We start from the raw sequence: 25,106 nt of genomic DNA on the forward strand, positions 1-25,106 counted from the left end.
CACACACACACACACACACACAGGCTGGGTGTGGTGGTGCTCACCTTTAACCCAGCACTTGGGAGCAGAGGTAGTTGGGTCTCTATGAGTTCAAGACCAGCCTGGTCTACATAGTGAGTTCCAGGCCAATCAGAGCTGTATATTCTCTGCATAGCCCTTGCTGTCCTAGAACTCACCATGTAGACCAGGACAGCCAGAGGTCTACCTGTCTCTGCTTCCTAGATGCTGGGATTAAAAGTCTGTGCCACCATGTCCAGCCTGTGCCACCCCACCACGCCATTCTCACTGACCGCAGAAATTCTTATTTCTTCATCTTGCCTCCTTATCATCACACACTTCTTTCTTTCCTTGAGAGTTTTGTTATTAAGTATGCATAAGTGTGTGTGCATGTGTGAGTGTGTGCACAAGCACAGGTGTCTTCGGGGGCCAGATGTGTCAGATTCCCAGGAGCTGAACTCACAGCTGCTGGACCTGGGTGCTGGGAACTGAACCCGGTTCTTTGGCACAGCCGTCAGTGCTCTCTGCGGCTGGGCCATCCCTGCACATCTCCTCTCCCTGGGATGGAACGTTTCGGGTGAAGGCTGGGCCTGTTTGGTTCATGGCATGGTTCTCGGTCTCGAGACAATCCCCAGCTGTGGAAGCTGCGAGATGACGGGTGAGCGAAAGCACACGGGTGGAAGGAAGCACGGAGCAGGTGTCAGACACCTCTTCACGACACACACCCTCCAATGGTGAAAATGCTGTGTTGCTTTGTGGGAGCCTCTGAAACGGCACGGATGCATTTCAATCCCTCGCTCTCTCTTCTTTCAGGAGGGGCTGTCTTATCACATCTGCCCTGGCCCTGCTTTCCTTCAGAGTGTGGCGTGTTCACTTTAATTTAGTGTGTGCGCGCGCATGCGTGTGATGGGCCTGCACCACAGCACACATGTGGAGGCTCTCTTCTCCCACCATGGATTTGGAGATTACACTCGGGTTGTCGAGAATGTACAGAAGCACTTTCCCTAGCCGAGCCGTCTCGTCAGCCTTCGTTTTGTTTTTGAGTCAGTGACCCCACTACGCAGCCCAGGCTACCTTCAAAGTCACAGTCTTCTCGCCCCGGCCCTCAGTGGTGGGATTATGGGCCTTTGTTGTGGCACTGGGCTCCTACTGCTTCCCATACATGGTTTCATAATGTCGAACTACAGGGGAAGGGTGTGACAGGAAAAAATGTGGCAGAATGCCCATCGCATCATAGCAGGCAGCTTCTGGAACACCGAGGACGGGATGGAGGGTGAGGGGTATGGGCAGCTGAAGCAGCAGCCGGCCCAGGAGGATCGAAGCTGGCAGAGCCCCTTCCAGAAGAGCTTTGAGGTATGTGAAACCAACTCCCACCTTACACCTTTTCTGCCCGAGACATGCAAAATCTCACAGTGATTAGAGTTCCAGATTTAGGGCCTGAATCAACACCTTCTGGTGAGAAGAATCTTCACTTAGAGGAAAAAGAAACATCATGGAATTGAAATGCTGGCAGTGAAAGGAAACAACTTGCTGTCTGGCTACAGGAAGTGGGAGCGGGACCCAGTGGTGTCGGTCTATACTCCAGTCACTCAGGAGGCTGAGCCGGGCGGTGGCGGCGCACACCTTTAATCCCAGCGCTCAGGAGGCAGAGGCCATATAGTCTACACAGCATGGCCTCATTAAAAAAAAAAAAAAGAAAAGAAAAGAAAAAGAAAAAAAACAATATACTCTATTTGCCAGGTATGGTATCTCATGCCTATAATTCCAGCTCAAGGGAGGCTGAGTCAGGAAAATTGAAAGTTCAAAGTCAGCCTGGGCTACATAGCAAGACATTATCTCAAAAAACCCAACAACAGGCCAGCGAGACAGTTAGTGGGTAAAGGCAGCTGCCAAGCTTGAGGGCCTGAGCTCCGTCCTTGGGAGCCCCACAAAGAAAATCCATTCCTCTGACATCCAAGTATGCAATCATGTAAAACCCACCACTCCCACAACATAATTAAATGTAATCAAAAAGCAAAAAAAAAAAAGATTTGATTCAATTCCTATGAATTAGTAGGCTACACATATGCTCTTAGATGTTTAGTGTTCACAGCAAACCAAAATGCGGCCATTGGAACAGAGGGATACTATATAGCACTAAAAAAGAATGTGGAGGCTGGAGAGAGGTTCAGCAGTTAAGAGTATGCGCTGCTCTCCAGGAGAACCTGAGTTCAATTCTCAGCAACCAAGTCAGGCGTCCGTAACTCTCACTCCAGGCCAGAGCCTCTATGGGCATGTGCACATATTTATATGTAGCTAAATAATAATAATAACGATAAATTTTAAAAGGAATTTAAGATAGCTAAAAGCAGTACAATGGGAGCCAGGCGGTGGTGGCGCACGCCTTTAATCTCAGCACTCAGGAGGCAGAGGCAGGTGGATCTCTGTGAGTTTGAGGCCAGCCTGCTCTACAAGAGCTAGTTCCAGGATAGATTCCAAAGTTACACAGAGAAGCCCTGTCTTGAAAAACCAAACCCAAACCAAACCAAAAAACAGTACAATGGGGTCTGAAGAGATGGTTCACCAGTTAGCTTTCTCTGCTCTTCTAGAAGTCCTGGGTTAGTTCCCAGAATCCACATGGCAGCTCACAACTGTCTGTAACTCCAGTTCCAGGGGATCTGGCACCTTCACACAGACATACATGCAGGCAAAACACCAAAGCACATAAAATAAAAATGAATTATATGTTTCAAAAACCACTACAATGGCAACTGCAATGCACCGACTTCTCACTTCTGCTAAATGAGAAACCACACGCTAATAATCAGAAAAGGTGTGAAGCTGGGCGCAGTGGGGCGCACCTATGCTCCCCACTGTGAAGAGGCTAAGGCAGGAGGATTGCTGCAAGATCAAAGACAGTCTGGGATACAACATGCTACTTTGTCTCAAACGAACAAAACTCTGGAATGAGAAACAATGTGTTCGTTCTAGTTACCTCTGGGATGCAGGTCAGCAGAAACTTCCAAAGTCTCTATTTTTTTTAAGTTAGTATGCAAACAGTGGGCTTCCGGTGAGATTTTGAGATGTCAGTTTCATGTTCTTTGCCCACAGTCACTCCGTTACCTGACTCATCCCCCAGTCCCTCCCTGTTCATCCTCCTTCAATACACTCTCTCTCCATTTCCATGTGATATACATTAGGTTTTGTTATGAGACAAGGTCTTACGTTGTAGCTCATTCTGTAGACCAGGCTGGCCTTGAACTCACGCCAATCCTCTTGTCTTAGCCTCCCGAGTGCTGTGATTGTATGAATTGCCACAACTGGCTTTGTTAATTTTTAATAGCAAAACCCATGACTTTATTATGTGTATATATCCTGCTTTCTTTCCTTTTCCTTTCTCTTCTCCCTCTTGACACGGTCTCATGTAGCCTAGCCCAGCTTCAAATCTGATGACCTTGAACTTCTGATATTTCTGCCTCTATCTCCTGCATCCTAGAATACAGATGTGCACCACAACTGGTTTATGCAGTACTGGGAACTGAATCCAGGACTTCATACATGCTAGGCAAACGCTTTACTAATTGATCTATATATGGCACATTCTCTGTCTACGCATCTGTTGATGAGCACTTTAGATTAATTCCATATCTTAGCCTTGGTGAATAGTGCTATAAACAACATGACTGTTTCAGGTACCAGAAGTGGTATGGCTTGGTCACATAGTAGCTCTAGCTATTGTGTTGATTTCTATAATGGCTGCATTAATTTAATTCCCACTAGTATTGTATAAATATTCCTCTCTCCCACCCACATTGGTAACCATCATTGTATTATCTTCCTTTTCTGTTGTTGCTGGGTTTTTTTTTTTTTTTTTTTTTTTTGACGCAGGGTTTCTGTCTTGAAAAAGCCTTAGTTGTCTTGGAACTCGCTCTGCAGACCAGGCTGGCCTTGAACTCACAGAGATCCACCTGCCTCTGCCTCCCCAAGTGCTGGCCTGTTCCACCACGTCCTGGAGGTTGTGTTTTTCTTCCTTAAGGGGTAGGGTTGGGACAGGGTCTCATATAGCCCAGGCTGATTTAGACTCACTATGCAGTGGAGCCTGGCCTTGACCTCCTGATCCTTCTGCCTCTACCTCGAGTGTTGGGATCACAGGAGTGCAGCCAAGTCTGGTGGCTACTGTCTGTCTTCTTGATGATAGCCATTCCGACTAGGGTGTGATGGAACTTCTATGTCTGCTTTGTTTTGCTGCCCTTTCTGAGCCAGGGCTCAGAGCTGTGGGTTGTGGGTGTGTGCCACCACTGTCCTCCTTGGTATGGTTCTCCTAATTCTCTCTGGTGGTGAGGATGTCTGTTGTCTTCTCATGTGTTAGTTGGGTAGTTTTATCTCTTCTTCCTTCTCCTCCTCCGATTTTCCTACTTCTTAGACATGATTGTGTTTTGAGACAGAATTTCACTATTTACCTCAAGTTGGTCTCAAACTCATGGCAATCCTCCTATCTCAGCATCATAGGGACTGGGGTTATAGGTATGAACAAACACACCAGTTAATTTGTGTATTTTTCTATGAATATTTCACATTTCCCCAAAGGAGTAGAGAATGTAATAAGCCCATCACACAGTCAAGAAATGAAGTATGGGCTGCAGTGGTGGTGGTGCATAACTTTAATCCCAGCACTTTGGAGGCAGAGGCAGGTGGATCTCTGTGAGTTCGAGGCCAGTCTGGTCTGCAGAGCAAGTTCCAGGACAGCCAGGAAGTTCCAGGGCTACTCAGAAAAAACCTGTATCACAAACAAACAAATGAATGACAGGAAGTATGCCAAAGACTTTAATAAAGGATCTAAAGTTTCTTTTTTTTAAAATTTTGAGATCTTACTGACTTTATGTGTTTGAGTGTGCTCCACATGTCTACCCAGTGCCCACGGAAGGCAGAGTGGAAGGTGGTACCATGTACCCTGGAACTGTAACTAGAAGGCAGTTGGGGTTCTTCTGGTAGGCTACAGCAGTTGTTGGTGAGGGAAGCAGAGGCCAGGTGCTCTTGCAGATCCCTCTGTGGATGGCACTGGCTGGTCACCAGAAGACACAAACTTACGTACTTATTTAGTTAGGTTGTTTTTTTGAGTTAGGGTTTCCCTGTGTAACAGTCCTGGCTGTCCTGGAACTTGCCTTGTAGACCAGGCTGGCCTCAAACTCACAGAGATCTGCCTGCCTCTGCCTCTCGAGTGCTGGGATTAAAGGTGTGCACCACCACTGCCCGGCTTAAATAAATAAATCTTTAAAAAAAAAGAAGAAGAAAAAAATTACAGACCTAAACAGAGAACTCTCAACAGAGGAATCTAAAATGGCTGAAATATACTTAAGGAAATGCTCAGCATCCTCAGCTATCAGAGAAATACAAATCAAAACAACTTTGAGAGTCCATCTTACACCTGTAAGAATGGCCAAGATCAAAAACACTAATGACAACTTATGCTGGAGAGGTTTTGGGGTAAAAGGAACACTTCTGCATTGCTGGTAGGAATGCAAGCTGGTACAGCTGCTTCAGAAATCAGTATGGCGCTTTCTCAGAAAATTAGGAAACAACTTACCTCAAGACCCAGCAATACCACTTTGGGGTATATATCCAAAGGATGCTCATTGTACCACAAGGACATGTGCTCAACTATGTTCACAGCAGCATTGTTTGTCATAGCCAGAACCTGGAAACAACCTAAATGCCCCTCGAACGAAGAATGGATAAGAAACTGTGGCACATTTACACAATGGAGTACTACACAGCAGAAAAAAATAACGACATCTTGAAATTTGTGGGCAAATGGATGGATCTAGAAAATATCATATTGAGTGAGGTAACCCAGGCCCAGGAAGAAAAATATCACATCTACTCACTCATAAGTGGTTTTTAGACATAAAGCAAAGAAAACGAGTGTACAATTCACAATCCCAGAGGACCTAGACAACAAAGAGGACCCTAAGAGAGACATACATGGATCTAATCTACATGGGAAGTAGAAAAACAAGATCTCCTGAGTAAATTGGGAGCATGGGGATCATGGAAGAGGGTAGAAGGGGAGGGGAGAGGAAGGGAAGGGAGTGGAGAAAAATGTATAGCTAAATAAAATCAATTTTAAAAAAAGAAAAAAAAAACCCTGAACTAATAGGCCAGATAGTTTATAATTTTAAAAAAATCTATTCCAAAGCTGGGTACTGGAAAGGCAGAGACAGGTGGATCTCTGTGAGTTCGAGACCAGCCTGGTTTACAAGAGCTAGTTCCAGGATAGGCTCCAAAGCTACAGAGAAACCCTGTCTTGGAAAAAGTCAATAAATAAATAAATAAATAAATAAATAAATAAATAAATAAATAAAACAAAATTACTGTCCAAACGTCCATTAGCAGATGAATATATAATAAGATGTGATTTATCTGTAAGGTGGACAGGAGCAGAAGGTAGGAGATAGAGCTTAGGTATCAGGATACTTTCCTGGCATGCACAAAGCCCCAAATTCCATCCCCAGCGCTGCATAAAAATCAGGTACGGTGGTACATGCCTGTAATCCTATCACCTGGAAAATGGAGGCACAAGGACCAGCAGTTCAAGGTCACTCTTGGCAACATATCAAGTTCAAGACCATTTGGACTATGAGACCCCATCTCAAAAACAAAACAAAACAAGGTGGAGGGAATAGGGAGGTGGATAAGCAGGTGAAAATGCTAGTTTTGTGAGCCCGATGACACACATTTGCAATGGAACCCACATAAGGCACTGGGTATGGTTACAAGCATCTCTAATCCAAGCTCTCCCACACAGAGAGAGGAGGCAGAGACAAACAGGACAGGAACTCACGGAGCAGTTAGTCTGGAACATGCGGTGCAGAGAAATCACGGCAGGAGCCCTGCTTCAATGAGGTGGAAGCAGAGAACTCACCCATGAAAGCTGTCCTTGGGCCTCCACAAGCATGCTATGGCACACACGTCATGTGTACACGCATGCACACATAAAACACAGACTTAAAACGAGTGAAATTCTGATCTGGTCTATAACACAGTTGACGTTGAAGGCTTGGTGAGTGAGAGGAGGCAACTGCAGAAGAGACTGTTTGATCTTGCTTCCAGGAGGCCCTGAATCTGCCAAGCACACAGACAGAACTCAGGATGTGGTCACCAGGCTGGGAGGGGGCGGAGTGGAGACAAAGGAGCGGGGCAGTCACAAAGGAGCTCTACGGTGGTGATGGAGGCCTGCAGTGACACACAACTAAGCCCTTAGTAATAGTTAGCATGGCTAAAATGGCACATGGCACAGGCCTCTAACACCAGCACTTGCAAGTGGAGACAGAATACAGACACGTTTAAGGCCAACCTGGCTTACATAATAAAGCCCAGGTTAGCCATGGCTGCACAGGGAAATCTGTAAAAGAAGGAAGAAAGGGGGAAGGAAGGAGGAAGAGGGAATAGGGTCGAGTGAAATGGCCGGATGGCTTAGTGGATAAAACACTTGCCCAGCAAGCCTGACACCCTGACTGTGATTTACTAGAAACCACATTAACAAACACCTGAAATGTGGTGGACACTCCAGCAACCCCGGCACACCAATGCAAGATGGGTGGTGGAAACCAGAGCCGCCTCTAGAATCCTGCAGGATACCTGGTCTGGATTATATAATGCTGTAGCTGGAAGAGCAACAGAGAGAGAGACAGACAGACAAACAGGGATGCAGAGAGAGACAGACAAGAGACAGAGAGAGAAAGAGACAGAGAGTCCAAACAAGGCAGAAGGAAAGCTTGATTCTCGAAATGCATGTGCTCACAGTCTCACATACATGGATATATACATATCAGGTCAAATAAGGAAAACGGATATTGACTATTCTCTGAACAGGAAAGCAGGAAATGGAATTGAGGAGGAAGGATAGAAGGCTTCTGGACACTGTGATGTTTCTTTCTTAACCTAGTAAGCATACTTAAAAACCAAGACTTGAACCTCACGTCAAAATAATCAACTTCAGGGCTACAGAGACACTCAGCAGTTAAGAGTATATACTGCTCTAGGAGGACCCAAGTTCGGTTCCCAGCACCCACATCGGGCAGCTCACAACTACCTGTAATTCCAGCTCTAGGGGATCTAGCACCCTCTTCTGGCCTACATTCTTGTACACTCCATACACACAACCCACACATATAAACACATAATTATAAATCTTTAACAAAATAACCAACTATGAGAGAAATATGTGGTGGCACATATTTAGTAACCCCAGCATTTATTTGCGATGCGAATGCAGGAGAATCACCCCGAGTTTCAGGCCAATTTGGGTTGCATAGTGAGATCTTTTTTTTTTTTTTTTTTTTTTTTTGAGACAGGGTTTCTCTGTGGTTTTGGAGCCTGTCCTGGAACTAGCTCTTGTAGACCAGGCTGGTCTCGAACTCACAGAGATCCGCCTGCCTCTGCCTCCCGAGTGCTGGGATTAAAGGCGTGCGCCACCACCGCCCGGCTGCATATTGAGATCTTGTCTCAAAAACCCAAAACCCTGCACACGACCCTCTCGATAACCTCACATCTGCTATTTTCACAGCCCACCAGTGACCTCAGCTTTAAGTAGTCATTTAAATCCTCCTGTGCATCTTCTCTTACTCCCCAAAGCCCCCCTCAGTATCTCCATTTACCCTTGAGGATGACTAGTGTGTAGGAACTCCGGGTATCTAGGTGTGAGTGCATGACAGCGCATCAGGCCGTGAGTCTTCAAAGGGGTGCGGCTCTCACACCTGATGCCTTGGGGAATCATTCCTCTAGCGCCTACACACAGCTGCACAGCCTGAGCTGGGCACACCTTATCACGGTCACACAATACTCTCCCACCTTCTCCAACCAGAAACCTCTTCACTTTACTTTTTTTGACGAAGTCTTATACTATAGCCAAGGCTGGTCTGGAATATACTGTATATATACCCCAGGCATCAAACAGCAATCCTCTGCTTCAGCTTCCGAAATGCTGAGATTACAGGCATGAGCTACCATACCTGGCTTTAAACTGGACACACTTTATGAATAATTCTGTCAGTGACCACTAAAGAGAAGGAATTCTACCTTTACCATTTACCATTAAAATTATAGGCCAGGCATGGTGATGCATGCCTTTAATCCCAGTAGTTGGGAGACAGAGGCAGTCGGATCTCTGTAGAAGGTTTCCTGCTCTGCAGAGCAAGTTTCAAGACAGCTAGGGCTACACAAACTGTTTCCAAAAACAAAAATATCCAATGAAACAAACAAAATCAAATTATAGGAAAAGCATTTTTTTTTCTTTTTTGCAAGTACTGCTTGCTTTCCTTACAGTCCCTGATACTGTGTAACAGGAGATGCCTGGTTTACCCAGCAACAATGTTCCCTTTGAGAAAGCGCCCTGGCAGTCATGTACACAGGTGGCCCTTGATTCCTCAGAACAAAGTCCTGTTAACCCACAAGTCTTTCAGGAGATGTAGGTGCAGAGAGAAACAACCACCATACATCCGAAACAAAGGAGAGAACGTCTGGCTCTGGCAGAGCGCTCCACAGACAGCATCCAGAACCTTGACAATGGCTTCCTCTATTTCTCTTAGCCCCCTTGAGAGCTACTAGACATTTTTTGGAGTGGCAGAAACAAGATGATTTTGTGGTTTTCTTTGACAAAGGAAGTGGTATCTGACTTGGATAGCCAGTGGCAAAGGAGCAGGGGTGAGGAACTCTGAGGACATGCAAAGCTGCAATGCTGGGATGTGAGCCTCACTTAAATGACACCCTTGAGCTGTCACTGTGTGCAGGAGCCCCATTCAGAAACTGCCGTGCTGTTGTGGAATGTGGTTTTAACTGGGCAAAGATGTGCTACATCTGTTTACGCTGTATTTGTTTATCCTTGTAAGGATGTGTGTTTAATTACATAAAGGTGTGTTACATTTGTTTCACCTTGCCTGCCTAAGGCACCTGATTGGTCTAATAAAGAGCTGAATGGCCAATAGCTAGGCAGGAGAGGGATGGGGAGGCTGGTGGGCATAGAGAATAAATAGGAGAGACCTACAATGAGAGAGAAGAATGAGAGAAGAGAGAACAAGGGAGATGCCCAGCCAGTAAACAGAAGCAGAGAAAGTAAGATATACAGAAGAAAAAGCAAAAAAAAAAAAAACAAAACAACAACAAAAAACCAAACAAACAAACCAAAAAAAAAAACCCTAAAAAGCCCTAAGGCAAAAGGTAGATAAAGAGAAACAGGTTAATAAAAGAGCTGGCCAAAGCTAGGCCTAATAGTAACAAAACTAATAGTAAGTCTCCATGTCATAATCTGGGAGCTTAGTGAAACGGGCTCCTTCCTCTGCGTCCTCGACCTTTAGCCTTACTCTCATCGTCCATGGGCACTGTGAAGAACTTCTATCTTAAAGCTCAGGTGATACTTCCTGAAAGTGTAGCTATACCTCTGAGGCAGGTGTGATCTTTTCCAGGAGAGAAAGCTAAAATACCATAAACTTGGCTACTTTCATCCTTTTCCATCTTGATCGCGTTCTTTCCCCCTCAGGATCATATTTCTTGAAGAAAACGAAACGTCCCCTTCCTGACGTCTGTGAAACTGTCTGCCTGAGTTCAAAGGAGACACCTCCTCTAACTTGGTGTGCCTCTCCCGAGCACAGAGGGCAGGAGAACTGAGTCAGTGGAGCCCAGACAAACGCACAGGTGGACAGCTCAGACCTCACGTTCTACTAAGGAGTCACAGAAATCTCATCTTCACACACGAAGGCCACCAGTCAGCCAATAAGTATCTCCTGAATGCCTGACTGTGCTCAGGGCCAGTTGCACACGATGACGCAATCGGCTCGGTATGATGTTGGTGTGACGGGTGCCAGGCTGCGAGGAGGAGTCCTGCCCATGAGGACTTGTGGGCAGGGAGCCCAGCTTCCTTGTTCCAGGGCCTCAGTTTCCAGATCTGTAGAGATCAGCCTGGGTCTTAGGTTTCTTCTAACTAGAACGGTGACAAAGTCTAAAGTAGGGTCATGAATCCCCTCACCCCTCCATCTCCAGACAGCTGGAGAGACTGAGCAGTTGTACCCTACATTGTGAGGTCTCCGCAAGGCTCAGCTTGGTTCGCCTGGACGTGTGGGCATATTTCCCCTGGCATGGTCAAAGGGGCCACCCACGTGTGTCCTTCTCCCACATATTTCTCTCATTCATGAAATGTCCCCAGCTCGTCCTGCCTCAGGGCCTTCACACACGCTGGACTTGCTGCTTGAGCGTCCTACAGGAATGGCAGTGGGTTCATCCCTTCTTCAGATCTCAGTTGCTACCTTCTTCTAGAAGGTCACCTCTTATAGTTCTATAAAGTTCTACGTTATTTTGGCGCCACCTTTCTTTGATTTCCTAGGGTGTATAATCATTATGTCTGTTTGGGGTCCCCCTGTCTGCTGTATGCAGGTGGGGTGTCCTGTTTTATTTAGAACTGTACACTCAGCCGGGCATGGTGGCTCATGTCTGCAATCCCAGCATTTCAGAGGGTGCCATAGGAGGATTACTGTGAGTTGTCTGGGTCAGCCTGGGCTACGCTGAGATTCTGCTTCAAAAAATTAAAGTGATAAATTATGAGAGAGGAGAGGTGGGTCAGCAGGGGAGGGACACCAGCTTCAGGCCTCAGAGGGCACGGTACCCACACGACAGACACTCACACATATACAAAAAGCTTTGTTTATTAAATTCTATTCTCAATGCCTAATACAGTACCACATTCCAAGGGTACCTGGATGTGTTTCCCGCTCAGTCTCCTTCAGGGCTCTGGGATCAGTCTAGACTCTGAGCTTCAGGCGTTTCTTCTGTTTGCTTTCTGTTTTTATTTATTTATTTTGTTTTTGAGGCAGGGTCTTACTATGTAGACCTGGCCGGCTTGGGAACGCTCTCAAATAGACCTTACTGGCCTCGAACTCACAAGAGCAGGGATTAAAGGCGAGAGTCACCAAGGCCAGCTTGCCTGCCCTTTGAGTCCTTTTTTCTTTTCTTTCTCGAAGGGGTGAAAAAAATAATCTTACGACCTCACGACACACTCACGCTCACCGCAGTGACACCACGACCGCGTGGGTACCGTCACAACGCCCTCAATGCCCCCCCTCAGAATCCTCGGACCCGGGCGACGCACTCGCGCGTCGATGACGTCACACCCAGCGCTGGCGTCACGTGCCCCCCCGCGGGGGGTGGGGCCTGAGGGCGGCGCTTCCGGTCGGCGGAGCCTGGCAGCCAGAGTGGCGGCAGCGGCGGCGGCGGCCGAGTGGCGGGATGGCGGGCGCCGCGAGCGAGTCGCGCTTCGCGGGGCTGTCGCTGATGCAGCTGCACGAGCTGCTGGAGGATGACGCGCAGCTCGGCGACATGGTCCGGGGGATGGAGGAGGTGAGCTCCTTGGGACGGGGCGAGGGGGGCGCTCGGACGGCGCGCTGGCAGCCGGAGCGGGGCCCTGGGGCGAGGACTGGGGGCTCGGAGGGCCCCAGGCCGGCTCGAGACGGCGATCAGAGCCTAGAACATTGCGGTGTGTGGGGCCGCGAGAGGGAGCGAGGACTCTGAGATTGGGGTGGTAGCTGTGGAGGGGACTGCGGCTGGGTCTCCCGAGGACTCTAGGGCACCAAGGCAGGTAGATTAGGCTCGGATTTGGAAACGCTTCGAGGGGAAAGCTTGGAAAGTCGTCGAGGCACTGGAGCCAGTCCGTGCGGCTCGGATCGGGGGACTAACCGGAGCTGACGGACGGTTCTTAGATGGGCGTGTGGGGAGCAGAGGTCTGTAGCTGAGTCTGGGATGAGATTCCGAGAGGGGTCCTCGAAGTTCAGAGGCTCCAGGCCACAGACAGCCAGGGTTGAGGTGGGAAGGGGCCCCGTGGCTGCCGGCTCCCCAAGTGCGCCTTCCCGTCAAAGTGGCCCTAGCAGAGTTGGCCCAAGAGTTCCTTCCTTTGCTTGTTCTGTGCACGGTCCGTGGGTAGCAAGAGGCTGCCTTTCCCCAGGCATCCCGGCCTTCATGGAGAGAAGGGATGGAGGGAGTTCTAGCATGGCTGGCTGTACCTCATGGTTGTCTGCTCACCTCTTTGGGTTCCTGAAATTGCTTCTGGCCACAGAGTAAATGGGGCCTGGGAGCTGACTGCTGAACCCCCCCTCGCTATAGTCCAGGGCCTGCCCAGCCTCTGGAAGGCATGTGCCCGCCCATGTTATCTTCCTCCACACCTCGCCTGTGGTTTGCTCTGAGTGACTGACTTCCCTTTTCGCTTCTCTCCCAACTGGTCCTGAGTCTGAAGCGCCAAGTCCTGGGTTGACTGATCTAGCTATCCCTGGCCCACCTACCTCCTTTGTCTGGGAAGTCTGAGCTTCCCTAGGCCTGCAGTGCCTAGCTTCTCCTGCCAGAAGCTGGTGTAAGGGGCTTTTGGCAGGCTTTCCGAAGAAGGATTGTTCAGCACCCAGCCAGCCCCCTTCCAAGGGGTCTTGTACATTCAGAATCCCTGGAAACCCCTCAACAGTTCATTGTCTGCCTCCACAGAGAGGCCACTGTAGTAAGATGGTATCAGTCTTTCCATTAATACACCCCTTGTATTCACGGGCTTTGTAGCTTGGCACATAGAACGTTGCTCCGAGATGTAATTTACCCAGTTTGTGGTATCCATGTGGCAATTTCCATTTTGGAGAATAAGAGACAAAATCCGTCTTTCGTGGCTGAATTGAGAATTCCGTGTCTGCACAAGAAACGGCAACCCTTGCTTTGCTTCTCTGCCATTTCTGGGAGGCGTTTCGTTGGCTGTGGGCAGAGTGGCGCTCTACTTTAACAATAACACGATAGGTGCGCTTTTCAGCACGCGACCCTGCCTGCAGGCTGCAACTTTGCTATATGTGGCTATTCTGTCTCAGCCAGAAGAGCTACTGGAACTCTGTAGGTGGAACATTTAATAAAGTAGACTGCTGTTTAGCGGAGGGATTGGTGAGGAGTGAGTCAAACAGCCTGCTGGTGGTGACTCTAGCCTCTCTAATAATGTGGAGCGTGTTTTTATTGTTTTATTTGGGGGGGGGTTTCTCTGTGTAACATCCCTGGTCGTCATCCTGGAACTTGCTCTGTAGACCAGGCTGACCACAAACTCAGAGAATCCGCTTGCCTCTCCCTCCCGTGTGCTGGAATTAAAACAAGGAAACAGCTAGAAAACCAGAACCCCTGGTTTCCTTGTTTTAAAAGCATGACGCCTTCAGAAACAACTATTGCTGAGTAATTTCAGTCACTCTGTGGTCTGCTCGGATGGGATCTGCCAGTCCTCAGCATTTCCATACGGTTCTACGGTAGAAAGGACACTTGTACTCAAAAATAAAATTTAAAATCCTGCTAGATTCATTTGACTTTCTCCTATTACAGTCTCCAGGTTTCAGCTGGGGATGGGGGTGCACACCCCTTTAATTCCATGTATTTATTTGGGGATGGTTTCAAGAGACTATTCTGTGACCTCCTGAGCAGATGGCGTGTCTATGATAAAGGGTTAAAGAACATTGGGCTTTGGAATTGTAGGCTGTGGGCTGGACTTGGCTGCTTTCATGCTGTGTGATTGTAGGCAGGTCACTGCACCTATCTGAACAGCTCTTGGGAAGGACTGTATGATGGTAATGGTCAGGTGAGTGGTGACTTTAACCCCTACCACAGCTTTTGCTTAGTGTTCAACATTCAGTAGCAAGTAGTGGCTGGAACCGGAGCTGTAGGAAGACCTGCATTCGGTCCCCAGAACCCATGTAAAAAGCCAGGAATCCAGGAATGCTGACAATACCATTGCCATCCATTTGGCTTCCCCAGGACGGGGGAGACAGGAGCATCCCTGGAGCACACCAGCAAACTGCTGGCCTGTGAGAGGCGGTGTCTCATAGAACAAGGCGGACTGCACCTGAGGTGGGGGCACTGAGCTTTCCCTCTGGCCTCCACACTAGTGTCCATGCTGCCCTGTGTGCCTATGCACATATGTGTCTGAGTATACACAGAGAGAGCGCCTTAACACCTGGGGATCTCTTTTTGAAAGAGTAATTGATGTCATCCCAACAGATGAATAGGGTCTCATTTAGAAAACTTTAAAGTAAATTCAGACTTGCCTTTAGCCTAGTAAACATCGTATCTTTGTACAGTCGGAAGGGTCAAGGGTCGTGTAACTTGGTGGCTCTAGGAAGCATGGGGAGTGACTCTCAGCACAGAGTCTCAATCTGAAATGAAGGCTCGTGCTCGATCTCTCTCTCTCTCTCTCTCTCTCTCTCTCTCTCTCTCTCTCTCAGCTGGCAGGAGGAAGTGTTTTAAATTGTAGAGTAGGCTTCTCCCAGCCTGAGGGGATGTTTTGTGGCTGCCGTAAAGTGTGTCTTGTTGGAGGACTCACTTGGGCTTAACTGCAGTGGGCATATGTCCGCTTACACTATTTTAATTGCAGCCTGCAAGTTTTAGCACAGCTCAGGACATTAAAATGATGCCGGTGCTGTAGGCTCTGGGCCCGCGTGTTTTCTCTTTTCCCTGATCTCCTCCTGTCCGTTCTGCTGCTCCTTAAATGCAGACACCATTAGTGGCCTTTTCATCTTTGGTGGTGGTGGGGCATGTTTGTGTCTTGGCTGTCCTGGTACTTACTCTGTAGACCAGGCTGGCCCACAGATCCGCCTGCTTCTGCCTCCCAAGTGTTGGGACGAAAGGCATGCATCCCCACACCTGGCTGACTTTTTTTGGGGGGGTACAGATGGGCGTTGGTAGGGGTCAGAGAACAACTTGAGGAGTAAGTTCTTTTCTTCCTCTGTGGGAAAGAGGGATTGAACTCAGACTTGCCCAAGAACCTTTGCCACCTAAACCAGTGAGTGGTTCTCAACCTGTGGGTTGTGACCCCCTCTGGAGATTGAATGACCCCTTTACGGGGGTGGCCTAAGACCATGGGAAAACACAGATGTTTACACTATAATTCTTGACTGTAGCAAAATTACAGTTATGGAGCAGTAGTGAAAACAGTTTTATGGTTTGGGGGTCACCACAACTTGAGGAACCGTATTAAAGGTCACAGGGTTAGGGAAGTGGAGGGCCACTGCCCTAAACCGTCTCACTGGCCTCCTTTCTTGAACTTATTTCTGCATGCCTGTGGAATGTGCCTTTATCTGTCCACATGAACCCTGTTGACTGGCAGGCACTCCCATAAAAGGAGCAGAGCAGTTGCTTGGGGATTAGGCAAGCACACCCTTGGGTCACTTCTTGTGTCTTCTAAGGAAATAGAAATGCTGCCTGCTCGCCAGTGAGGGGCTCCCTCACAGAGGATTCAGATTCCTCAGCCTTGTTCCTGTGGGAATGGAAGTGCCAGCATACAGAAGTGCTGGGCGTCTGAAAAGACAGAGTTCTGTGCAAAGTAAAGAGCTCTGTCTGGAAGAAGCAGCCTCCTTGAGGCCTTTGCTCTGCGTGTGACAGCAGTTCCTGCCCCAGTCACAGTGGCTCCTTGAAATGGACCGCTCACCCCGGGCTGAGTTGTTGCTGGTGGGCCTGGCTTTTTAGAAACCAAGACTCGAACTTGCTGAGGGTCTGTAGTGGGTTTCACTCTGAGTCTTAGCTGTCCTGGGACTGACTATGTAGGCCTGGCTAGCCTCAAACTCACAGAGATCCTCCTGCCTCTGTCTCCTGGTGGCTGGGATTAAAGATGTGAGCCATCATGTCTGATTTTTCTGTTTTAAATAGCAGTGTAGTTGTATAGGGAGATGGTAGGTAAGAGTCATGTGACTGGGTGACACCTTTTAGGGAGAGTGGTGGTGCCTGCCTTTTAGGATTTTGTGTGACCCAGAGCGAGTGTTCCCTAGAGGCCACCCCCTTCTTAGTCAGAGCTTTTCTGAATTGGTAGAGTGAAGCAGGTGGATTTTCACAAATTGAGACCAGATGGGGCTCCAGTGTCAGGAGACTGTGAGACAGAGACAGACAGACCAGGGTCTGAGCATTGCCAGCCTTGCTGGCATCCCGTTCTCCACAGAGGTTTCCCTGCTCCCTCAGTCACAGATGTGTTTCTTGTCCCTTGGCCTCTTCATTTGTCGTCTGTGGCATTTGATGCCCATCTTATAAGCTGGTCAGCTCCCTGTGGCCTTGTTCTGTACTGGCATCAACATAATGCCTAACAAAAAGGGTGTCCCCATCAGTGTCACTGTGAGCAGTGACCTGGCCTCGAAAGGATGAGCAGAATGGCCCAGACTGAGCCAGAGAGGGGCTCCTGTAGGTGGAAAGGGAGAGGAGATCCTGTTGGAATGTGGGGCTCCTGCAGGGCTCCTCTAGGATAGGGGTGTGTGTATGTGGCTCTGCAGTTCCCCAGAACCATCTCTGTGAGGTTCTGATTTCCACCTTGAGCGCTTGGACATCACAGGAGTTAGAGGTTTGGATGACTACTAGGTACTTAGTGTGTCTTCAGAGCAAGGAGGTGCCATCAGATAACTGACAGAAGAACCCGGAATTCAGTGACCCCCATTTTGACAACATCCTCTTGCTGTGCTTTTGTCAGACGGATCTGAAGGGGAACTTGACCTGCAGTGGCTGTGTCCGGAGCTAAGGAAGGCCAACTTGTTGTTCATGAGGTCCATAAGGACCATAATGATAATAACACACCATAATGCAGTATTTGTAGTGGACGTTGTCATGGGGACTCATGCCAAGTGCACAGTGCAAGGTTATCCACAAAGACTCGGCAGCCACTGGCACCCAGAACTTGCTGAGACTGAGTTGTATTTGGCCATTTCCCTCTTGGCCATCTCCTGGGAGAACAAAATTCAGATGGCTTTGTCGTCTCTGGGTTGCATGACTGGCTCTCACTAAACAACCTCAGTTGGCCTGAACTCTCTTGCAGGGTTCTAGTGAAGGGCTCTAGCAGGCCTGAATATAGCAAATACATCGCAGACAGACTTTGCCTTTTACTGTTCTCTCCCCTTCCCTCTTCATAGCTAAACCATTACATTACGTTCATTGGTTTGTTTGCTTGGCTGGTTGTTTGTTTTTTGTTTGTTTGTTTTTTGAGACAGGATTTCTCTGTGTACCCCTGACTGTCCAGGAACTCTCTGTAGTGTTGAAGTCCAGCAGTGAAAAACCCCCTTTGAGCCTGGTGATGGTGGCTCACACCTTTAATCCCAGCACTTGGGAGACAGGCAGGTGGATCTCTGTGAGTTCAAGACCAGCCTGGTCTACAAGAGCTAGTTCCAGGACAGGCTCCAAAACCACAGAGAAACCCTGTCCCGAAAAACAAAACAAAACAAACAAACAAAGACAGACCCCCTTTGGCTATCCTAATTAATATGCCTATTAACTTAACATACCCTAATTAACTTAAACACCTCATCCTGGCAGGGGTCCCCTTTCCCTGTATAAACTGCCAAGTTTACTCTGTTCAGAGTCCTTTGTCCCTCGGGCAAATAAATCTCCTTTGTGCTAAGAACTTGGTCTTGGGGCATCTTGAGCCAACTTTGAAGTCCTTTTTTTTTTTTTTCTTTTATTTTTTTGTTTTGTTTTGTTTTTTGAGACAGAGTTTCTCTGTAGCTTTGGAGCCTGTCCTGGAACTAGCTCTGTAGACCAGACTGGCTTCTAATTCACAGAGATCCGCCTGCCTCTGCCTCCTGAGTGCTGGGATTAAAGGTGTGCGCCACCACCACCCATAGACAGTCTGGTCCCAAATTCCCATTCCTGCCTCTGCCTCCTGAGTGCTGAGACTAAAAGTGTGCACCACCATCTCTGATACTTCTTTCTTTCTTAAAACATTGTTCATTTCATTTATATGTGTGCCTGTGTGGAGGTCAGAGGACAGACATCAGGTTGCTGTTACGTCTACATGCTAAGCCATCTGGCTGGCCACATAATTCTTTTAGATCAAAGCTTTTGTTATCTGCAAGGATTAACGAATGGTCTCTTGAGATTTTATTCATGTTCGTAGCCCAGTGACCAGCATGGTGGAGGGACACAGTGGGTGCCAATTAATGTTTGCCTACAGACAGCCAATTTTATTCGTGTGGACATAGCTGAGTTCAAGGAGGCTTATTCATTTACTCAACCTTTGTGGGGAGCCTGTTGTGTGCTGTGCTGGGGATGTGAAACTAGAAAAGCCACAGTTTTCTCTTTCTTCCTTTTTCTCTTCTGTGGGGCCAGGGATAGAGCCCAGCGCCTTCGACATGGCAGCCAGGTGCTCCACCATCAAACTGGACCCCTAGCCCCCGGTGTTCCTTTTCTAGTATCTTATGCCACAGGAAGCTAAATCTACACACCCTGGCCAGGGGAAACCCAGGAAGCCTTTGGGGCATGGGGGAAGGTCAACAGAGAGTGCTTCCCGGAGGAACTGTGACTCAGGAGCTGTGATTCAGAGGTTGAGGCAGAGTTAACCAGGTAATAAGGTAATGAGGGAGCAGACTCTAGGGCCTGGGGGTGGACAGCAAGAGCAAAGACTGCAGGAGAGGCAACCGCAGTGAGGCACTAACTGGCTAGAGAGGGGCAGCAGCAGATGGCCTTAGGCCGCCAGGGTAAGGAGCTTGGCCTGATCCTCTAGAGAGCCACCGCGGGTTTAAGCCAGGGAGTGTTACAGTTGGCTGCTCTTGACATTTATGTAGATGATTCTGGTGTGCACGTGGGAGTGTGGGGGTGAACTGGAGGGGGTAAGGTTAGGGAGCATGGAGATCAGTTAGGAGGCTGAAAGATAAAATTGAACCTTGAGCTGCCAAAATAGTGGATTTTGGGGCCAGAGACTGCATTCCCAGCAGAGCCAGCTGGGGCTTGTTTTGCCCAGATGGAATAATAGTGAACCGGTGTTGTCTGCCAGTCACACATTATAGCAGGATATAGTGGAAAGCTAATAGATTGTGTGTGTGTTCAGCAAGAAAATGACAGGAATAAAAGGTAGCATAAGCTATAAAAACTACAAAAAGTGGAAAGTCAATCATACGTATTTATATATGTATTTGCTTTTTGGTGGCAATGGGGGAAATGACAGCATCTTGCTATGTAGCCCAGGCTGGCCTCAAACAGGTGCCCTTCCTGCCTCAACTTCAGAAGTATTAGGACTGCAGGTGTAGCTGCCATGTGATGTAGAAGGGGTAGACTAAGACAAGATTTGGGGTGCAAGAAAACTTTGGGGCAAGTTTCCCAAATGCTAGCTTCCCCACTGTCAGCATGGTGGCAGTATCAACAATAGCACCCTAAATCGGGGCCATGTGGGAAGCTCAGGTAGGGCATGAATTAAAGCTAGATAGGGTGACATGGTTGAGACCTTTATTTAACAAAAGAAAGGGAGCTGTAGTTCAGATGCGTGCATTTAATCCCCAGCACCAGATAGAGTGTGGAGGTTCTGTGTGGTCCTGGCACTTAGGAGCTCGGAGGCAGGAGGATCAGGCATTCAAGACAATCCTCAGCTATATAGGGAGATAGCTTCGAGCCTGAGAAAGAAAAGGAAAAAGGGAATCCTATTTAGTTATTCTAAGGATGAAATAAGAGGCTGTCTGAGCTTTCCAGTACCTGATGATAAGAGAACTGAAAAGGCCTCTATAGTCAACACAGCAGCGTGGGGCTGCTGGAGCAGACAAACATTTCCCCTCGGGCGTTAATTCCTGGAATCTTAATTCTTGGTGGTGATTACACAGCTCTCAGCAAATAGAGTTGGGGAGATGGTGGTTAATGATCTGGGGAGGGGCTGCTTTGTTCATTTTGGCCAGGGGGTGGAGGGTGGGAGGGGGGCACACTGGGGGTTAGGAGGCTGTGAGATCTGGAGGCTGTGCACCTATGTGCAGGGTTCTGATTTCCTGTGGGACAGGTGCCATCTGCTGCTGTCCCAAGGGCCCTGGGATGTCAGAGGAGCACAGTAGATGGCAGGGTGTCACTGATGAGTTCTGTGGTGGACAGGAAGGGCCGTGTGAGTTTGTGCTCTGTTTTAGGAGGGAAGCAGCTTGTGTTTGTTCTTTCTGCTCCAGCCCATCAAACGCTCAGTGACTGACATGCTGGGGCACACCTTCAGAATGGTTCTGCCCTGTCTGTGGAGGTCCAGGGATGGCCAGTCAGGCCATCAGGTTTGCTACCACCAGTCCCCACAGCATGATTTTAAATGGCTACTTGACATATTCCTGGATATTCAGATGGCCCCCTCCCCTGTCATAAATTTTGTAATTAATAAATCTTTGAATTCTGTTAAGTGGCATTTAGCTTTTTTTTTTTTTTCTTTACAGTGGGTTAGTCTTGGGACTTAGGTGATGGCTCAGTTGTTAAGAACACTTATTTTATTATTTTTTGTGTCTGTGTGTTGTTTCCCCACCCTCACCCCGCCCCTGCTCCCTGCCATTGCCATCTGGTCCTCCACCACAGAGGCAGTGGGTAGGCCCTGTTAGGGCCTAGAAACACACAAGTGTGAACAGCTAAAAGCACTCTATAAGCTGATTAACTCGGGTGTTCTGTTATAGCGATGGAAAGCCAGGACAGCCTTGGGCATCTGGTTCTCTATATGAAATAACTAGATTTTTGTTAAGAAACTTATGTAGAATAATCTAGAGAGCAATAGTTTCTCTTTTGACTCTTCTTTAAACCACCTACAAAAAGGGAAAACCCCCAAACTCTTGATTAGAATAGGATTTTCTCATCTATACCGAAGTGAGAGTGGGTAATCCAAGTCATGAGAGTAAAGTTCATTAAACAGAGTTCAGGGTTAGAAAGGTCACGTCAAGGTACAGAAAGAGCAAAGTCGTCCACAGTTTCACCCAGCATAACCTAGGAGGGGAGGCAGTGTTCTTATTTGTGCTTTATAGAGACTGTTAAATTTAGTTCCTGGTTAATGGGAATCTGCCGCTGCTGGTGTAATAATAAATCCAGGTTTATTCCGAGCACGGCATTCCTGGGTGGCCCCAGGGGAAGTTGAGGGGAGCACGTGTTTGTTCTGCAGGGTGGGGGGGGCAGTTTAAATACCATGTAGGAGTGGTCTTGAGCACCTCTGGGGAGGCGTCTTCATTTGACGGGCTTTCTCAGGGGCAGAGTCTGGACTGAGGCAGCTCCAGGGGAGTGGGCTTGGAGTAGAGTCTCCAACTGAACATTCCACACTCTTTGGGATGCCAGGGGCTAGAATGAAGCCTTCATCCAAACAGAGACTTAAGCTAAAAAGGTGCCCACATGAATCTCTTGAAGTTGTGGGTAAGAGGAAATAGAAAACCAAGACCTGGGTGCTTTGGTGGTTGGTCCTGAACAGAAACCACTAAGAAAACCCAGGTTCCATGGTGAGCCGTGGCATGCCCTCTTAGTTCCAGCTACTGGAGGGGCTGAGAGAGGAGGGTCACTTGAGCCTATGAATTTCAGACTACTCTGGACAACATGGGGAGATCTATCCCCCACAAAGAGGAAAAAATGAAAAAGTTGGGGTTTAGGAATTTTAGTAAGCTGAATTTTTTTAGAGGGTGGACTGGGGAGAGGAGAGTCTTCATTTTTATTTTATTTTTTTATTTTATTTATTTGTTTGTTTGTTTGTTTGTTTTTCGAGACAGGGTTTCTCTGTGGTTTTGGAGCCTGTCCTGGAACTAGCTCTTGTAGACCAGGCTGGTCTCGAACTCACAGAGATCCGCCTGCCTCTGCCTCCCAAGTGCTGGGATTAAAGGCATGCGCCACCACTGCCCGGCTGAGTCTTCATTTTTAAATTACCACAGAAGTAACTTAGCAGAGGTGACACATGCCTTTAATCCTAGTACTCAGGAGGCAGAGACAGGGGGATCTCTGTGAGTTTAAGGCCAGCCTGGTCTACATAGTGAGTTTCAGGACAGCCAGGGTTACACAGAGAGACCCTGTCTCGAAAATCAACAAAACAAACAAAACCACCACAGAAGCTACAGGTTGAGATCATTCCACTTCACTAACTGTCCCAGCAAGTCCACATCTCTTTGCCATCAGCAAAAGTGACTGAGGGACCAGTGAGACTAACGGTGGTTGACAACCTCAATTTGATTCCCAGAACCTAGCAGAGAATTGAGTCCCGTAAGTTGTCCTCGGACCGTGTGCATATTTCGCCTCGTGCAAATCCCCATGACATGTCTCGTGTCACGTGATGTGCCCATCATTTGCATTTCTAGTTTGCTCACCAGTATGCGTGCGATTAAGTTTTCTAAAGAGACTGAGCCAGGCATGGTAACGTGTGCCTGTCACCCTAACTATATAGGAGGTCGATGCAGGAAGATCATTTTAGCTCAGAAGTTAAGACAGCAGTGCAGTGATACCTCAATTAGAAAATAAATAAATAGAAGCAGAGGTGGTGGCGCACGCCTTTAATCCCGGCACTTGAGAGGCAGAGGCAGGAGGATCCCTGTGAGTTTGAGGCCAGCCTGGTCTACATAGAGTTCCAGGGCAGTCAGAGTTATGTAAAGAGACCCTGTCTACATAAATTAAAAAAGTGATAGCCGTGGGGTGCTGTGATGGCGGCTGTGCTGAAGAAGACCCCTGATCTGGTGGAGTTGGCTGTGTGCGACACTCTACACGAGAGACGAACAGTGCTGTATACAAAGATTCTTGATGTTCTGAAACAGTTCCCTAAACATGCAGCCAAAGAAATGCACAGAGCAGATGGCCAGTGAGAAGCTGGATATGATCAAGGCGGAGCAGATGTTAAAAAATGAAAAAACTTGCTTCAGGGTGATTCTTTTTTGTTTGTTTGTTTTTTGTTTTTTTGAGACAGGGTTTCTCTGTGGTTTTGGAGCCTGTCCTGGAACTAGCTCTTGTAGACCAGGCTGGCCTCGAACTCACAGAGATTTGCCTGCCTCTGCCTCCCGAGTGCTGGGATTAAAGGATTAAAGGCATGCTCCACCACCGCCCGGCTTCAGGGTGATTCTCCGCGTAGAAGAGTGATTCTTCAGGCTGAAAATGAACTAAGTCTGGCAAGGAAGGTGCTGCAGTGGAAGCCATGGGAGTCACTGGTGGGAGAGCCTCCTGCCAACCAGCGGAAGTGGCCAATATCACAGCGTCTGATGGTTGATGCGAATTAAATGTGGAATTAAATGTTCTGTTACGCTTTAAAAAAGTGACAGCCTTTGCTATGCATGGTGAGGCTGGTGTTTCTGTCGCTCTCAGAGCAGCCACATGCTAACCAAGGGCCAACTGTGTTTGCTGCCAGACCTCTCTGTTCCGGGTTTATTTGCTTAGTAATTCTGCAGAACTCTCCCGCTGATGAACTGTGAGTGGAAGGAGGAAGGGCAGCTTCCATGAAGACCAAACAGTGTGCTTTAGAAAGTGCAAATACGAAGTGTTTTACCAGGAAAACAAAACAGAAAACCCAGAACCTTACTGTTGATTGAGGTGTGTATTACACCAAGAGCAAATCAAAGAATTCCAGGATTCCGCTCTCGTGGTGCTTGTCCAGTGCCTGAGTTTGCTCCGTGGAAGGGTGAGGCCATGTAAAAAGGAAGTGGAGGCTGGAGAGATGCTTTGCTCTGTGGCCAGAGCACTCACTTTTCTCATAGAGGACCTGGGTTCAGTTCGAAGCACCCACATGATAGCTCACAACCATCTGTAACTGGAGTTCCAGGGGATCCAGTGCCCTCCTCTGGCCTCTCTAGGCACTAGGCATAAATGTAGTGCACATACATACCAAATAAATAAATCTTTGAAAGTGGAACCCCAGCCAAACTACAATCCCAGAGACCTTAGACAGCAATGTGGACTTACATAGATATAATCTACATGGGAAGTAGAAAGTAGAAAAAGACAAGATCTCCTGAGTAAATTGGGAGCATGGGGACCTTGGGGAAGGGTTGAAGGAGGGGGAGAGGCAGGGAGGGGAGCAGAGAAAAATGTAGAGTTCAATAAAAAAATCATTAAAAAATAGATTTAAAAAAAGAAAATGGAACCTTTGTTTCATGAAAAACAAAGCTAGGAAGATGGCTCTGGGTAGTGTTTGAAGAACTGCGTTCTGTCCCCAGAAGCCATGTGTAAAACCCAAACTCCTATAAGTGTGGTGGGTAGTATGCTGGCAGGGCACTGGGTATCCCATGAGAAACTTGTCTAAAAGTTAGTCAATAAAGTGGATGGCGCTTGAAGAATTAACTCCTACCATGTCCTCTGACTTCCATACACTTGTGCATACACACATGCACCTGCACACATACAAAGAAAGACCTTTGTCGTAAGCGGGGGGGGGGGGCAACGGGGGGGGA

At 47.9% G+C, this 25,106-nt stretch overlaps 1 protein-coding gene and 1 pseudogene across 1 annotated transcript in view; both read left to right on the plus strand.

Annotated features, from left to right (window-relative positions):
• The first annotated feature begins 12,207 nt into the window (after positions 1 to 12,207).
• The window catches only part of Vps37b (VPS37B subunit of ESCRT-I), a 28,283-nt gene continuing 15,384 nt past the window's right edge, over positions 12,208 to 25,106 (plus strand). The window contains exon 1 of the mRNA XM_057763581.1: positions 12,208 to 12,360. Coding sequence (XP_057619564.1) covers positions 12,250 to 12,360 — 111 coding nt within the window. The 5' untranslated portion in view covers positions 12,208 to 12,249. The remainder of the gene's footprint in view (positions 12,361 to 25,106) is intronic.
• On the plus strand, positions 23,373 to 23,939 carry LOC130870834 (NADH dehydrogenase [ubiquinone] 1 alpha subcomplex subunit 5-like; annotated as a pseudogene).

This window comes from Chionomys nivalis, chromosome 3 (genome assembly GCF_950005125.1).
Source record: "Chionomys nivalis chromosome 3, mChiNiv1.1, whole genome shotgun sequence".
Classification (NCBI taxonomy): Eukaryota; Metazoa; Chordata; class Mammalia; order Rodentia; family Cricetidae; genus Chionomys; species Chionomys nivalis.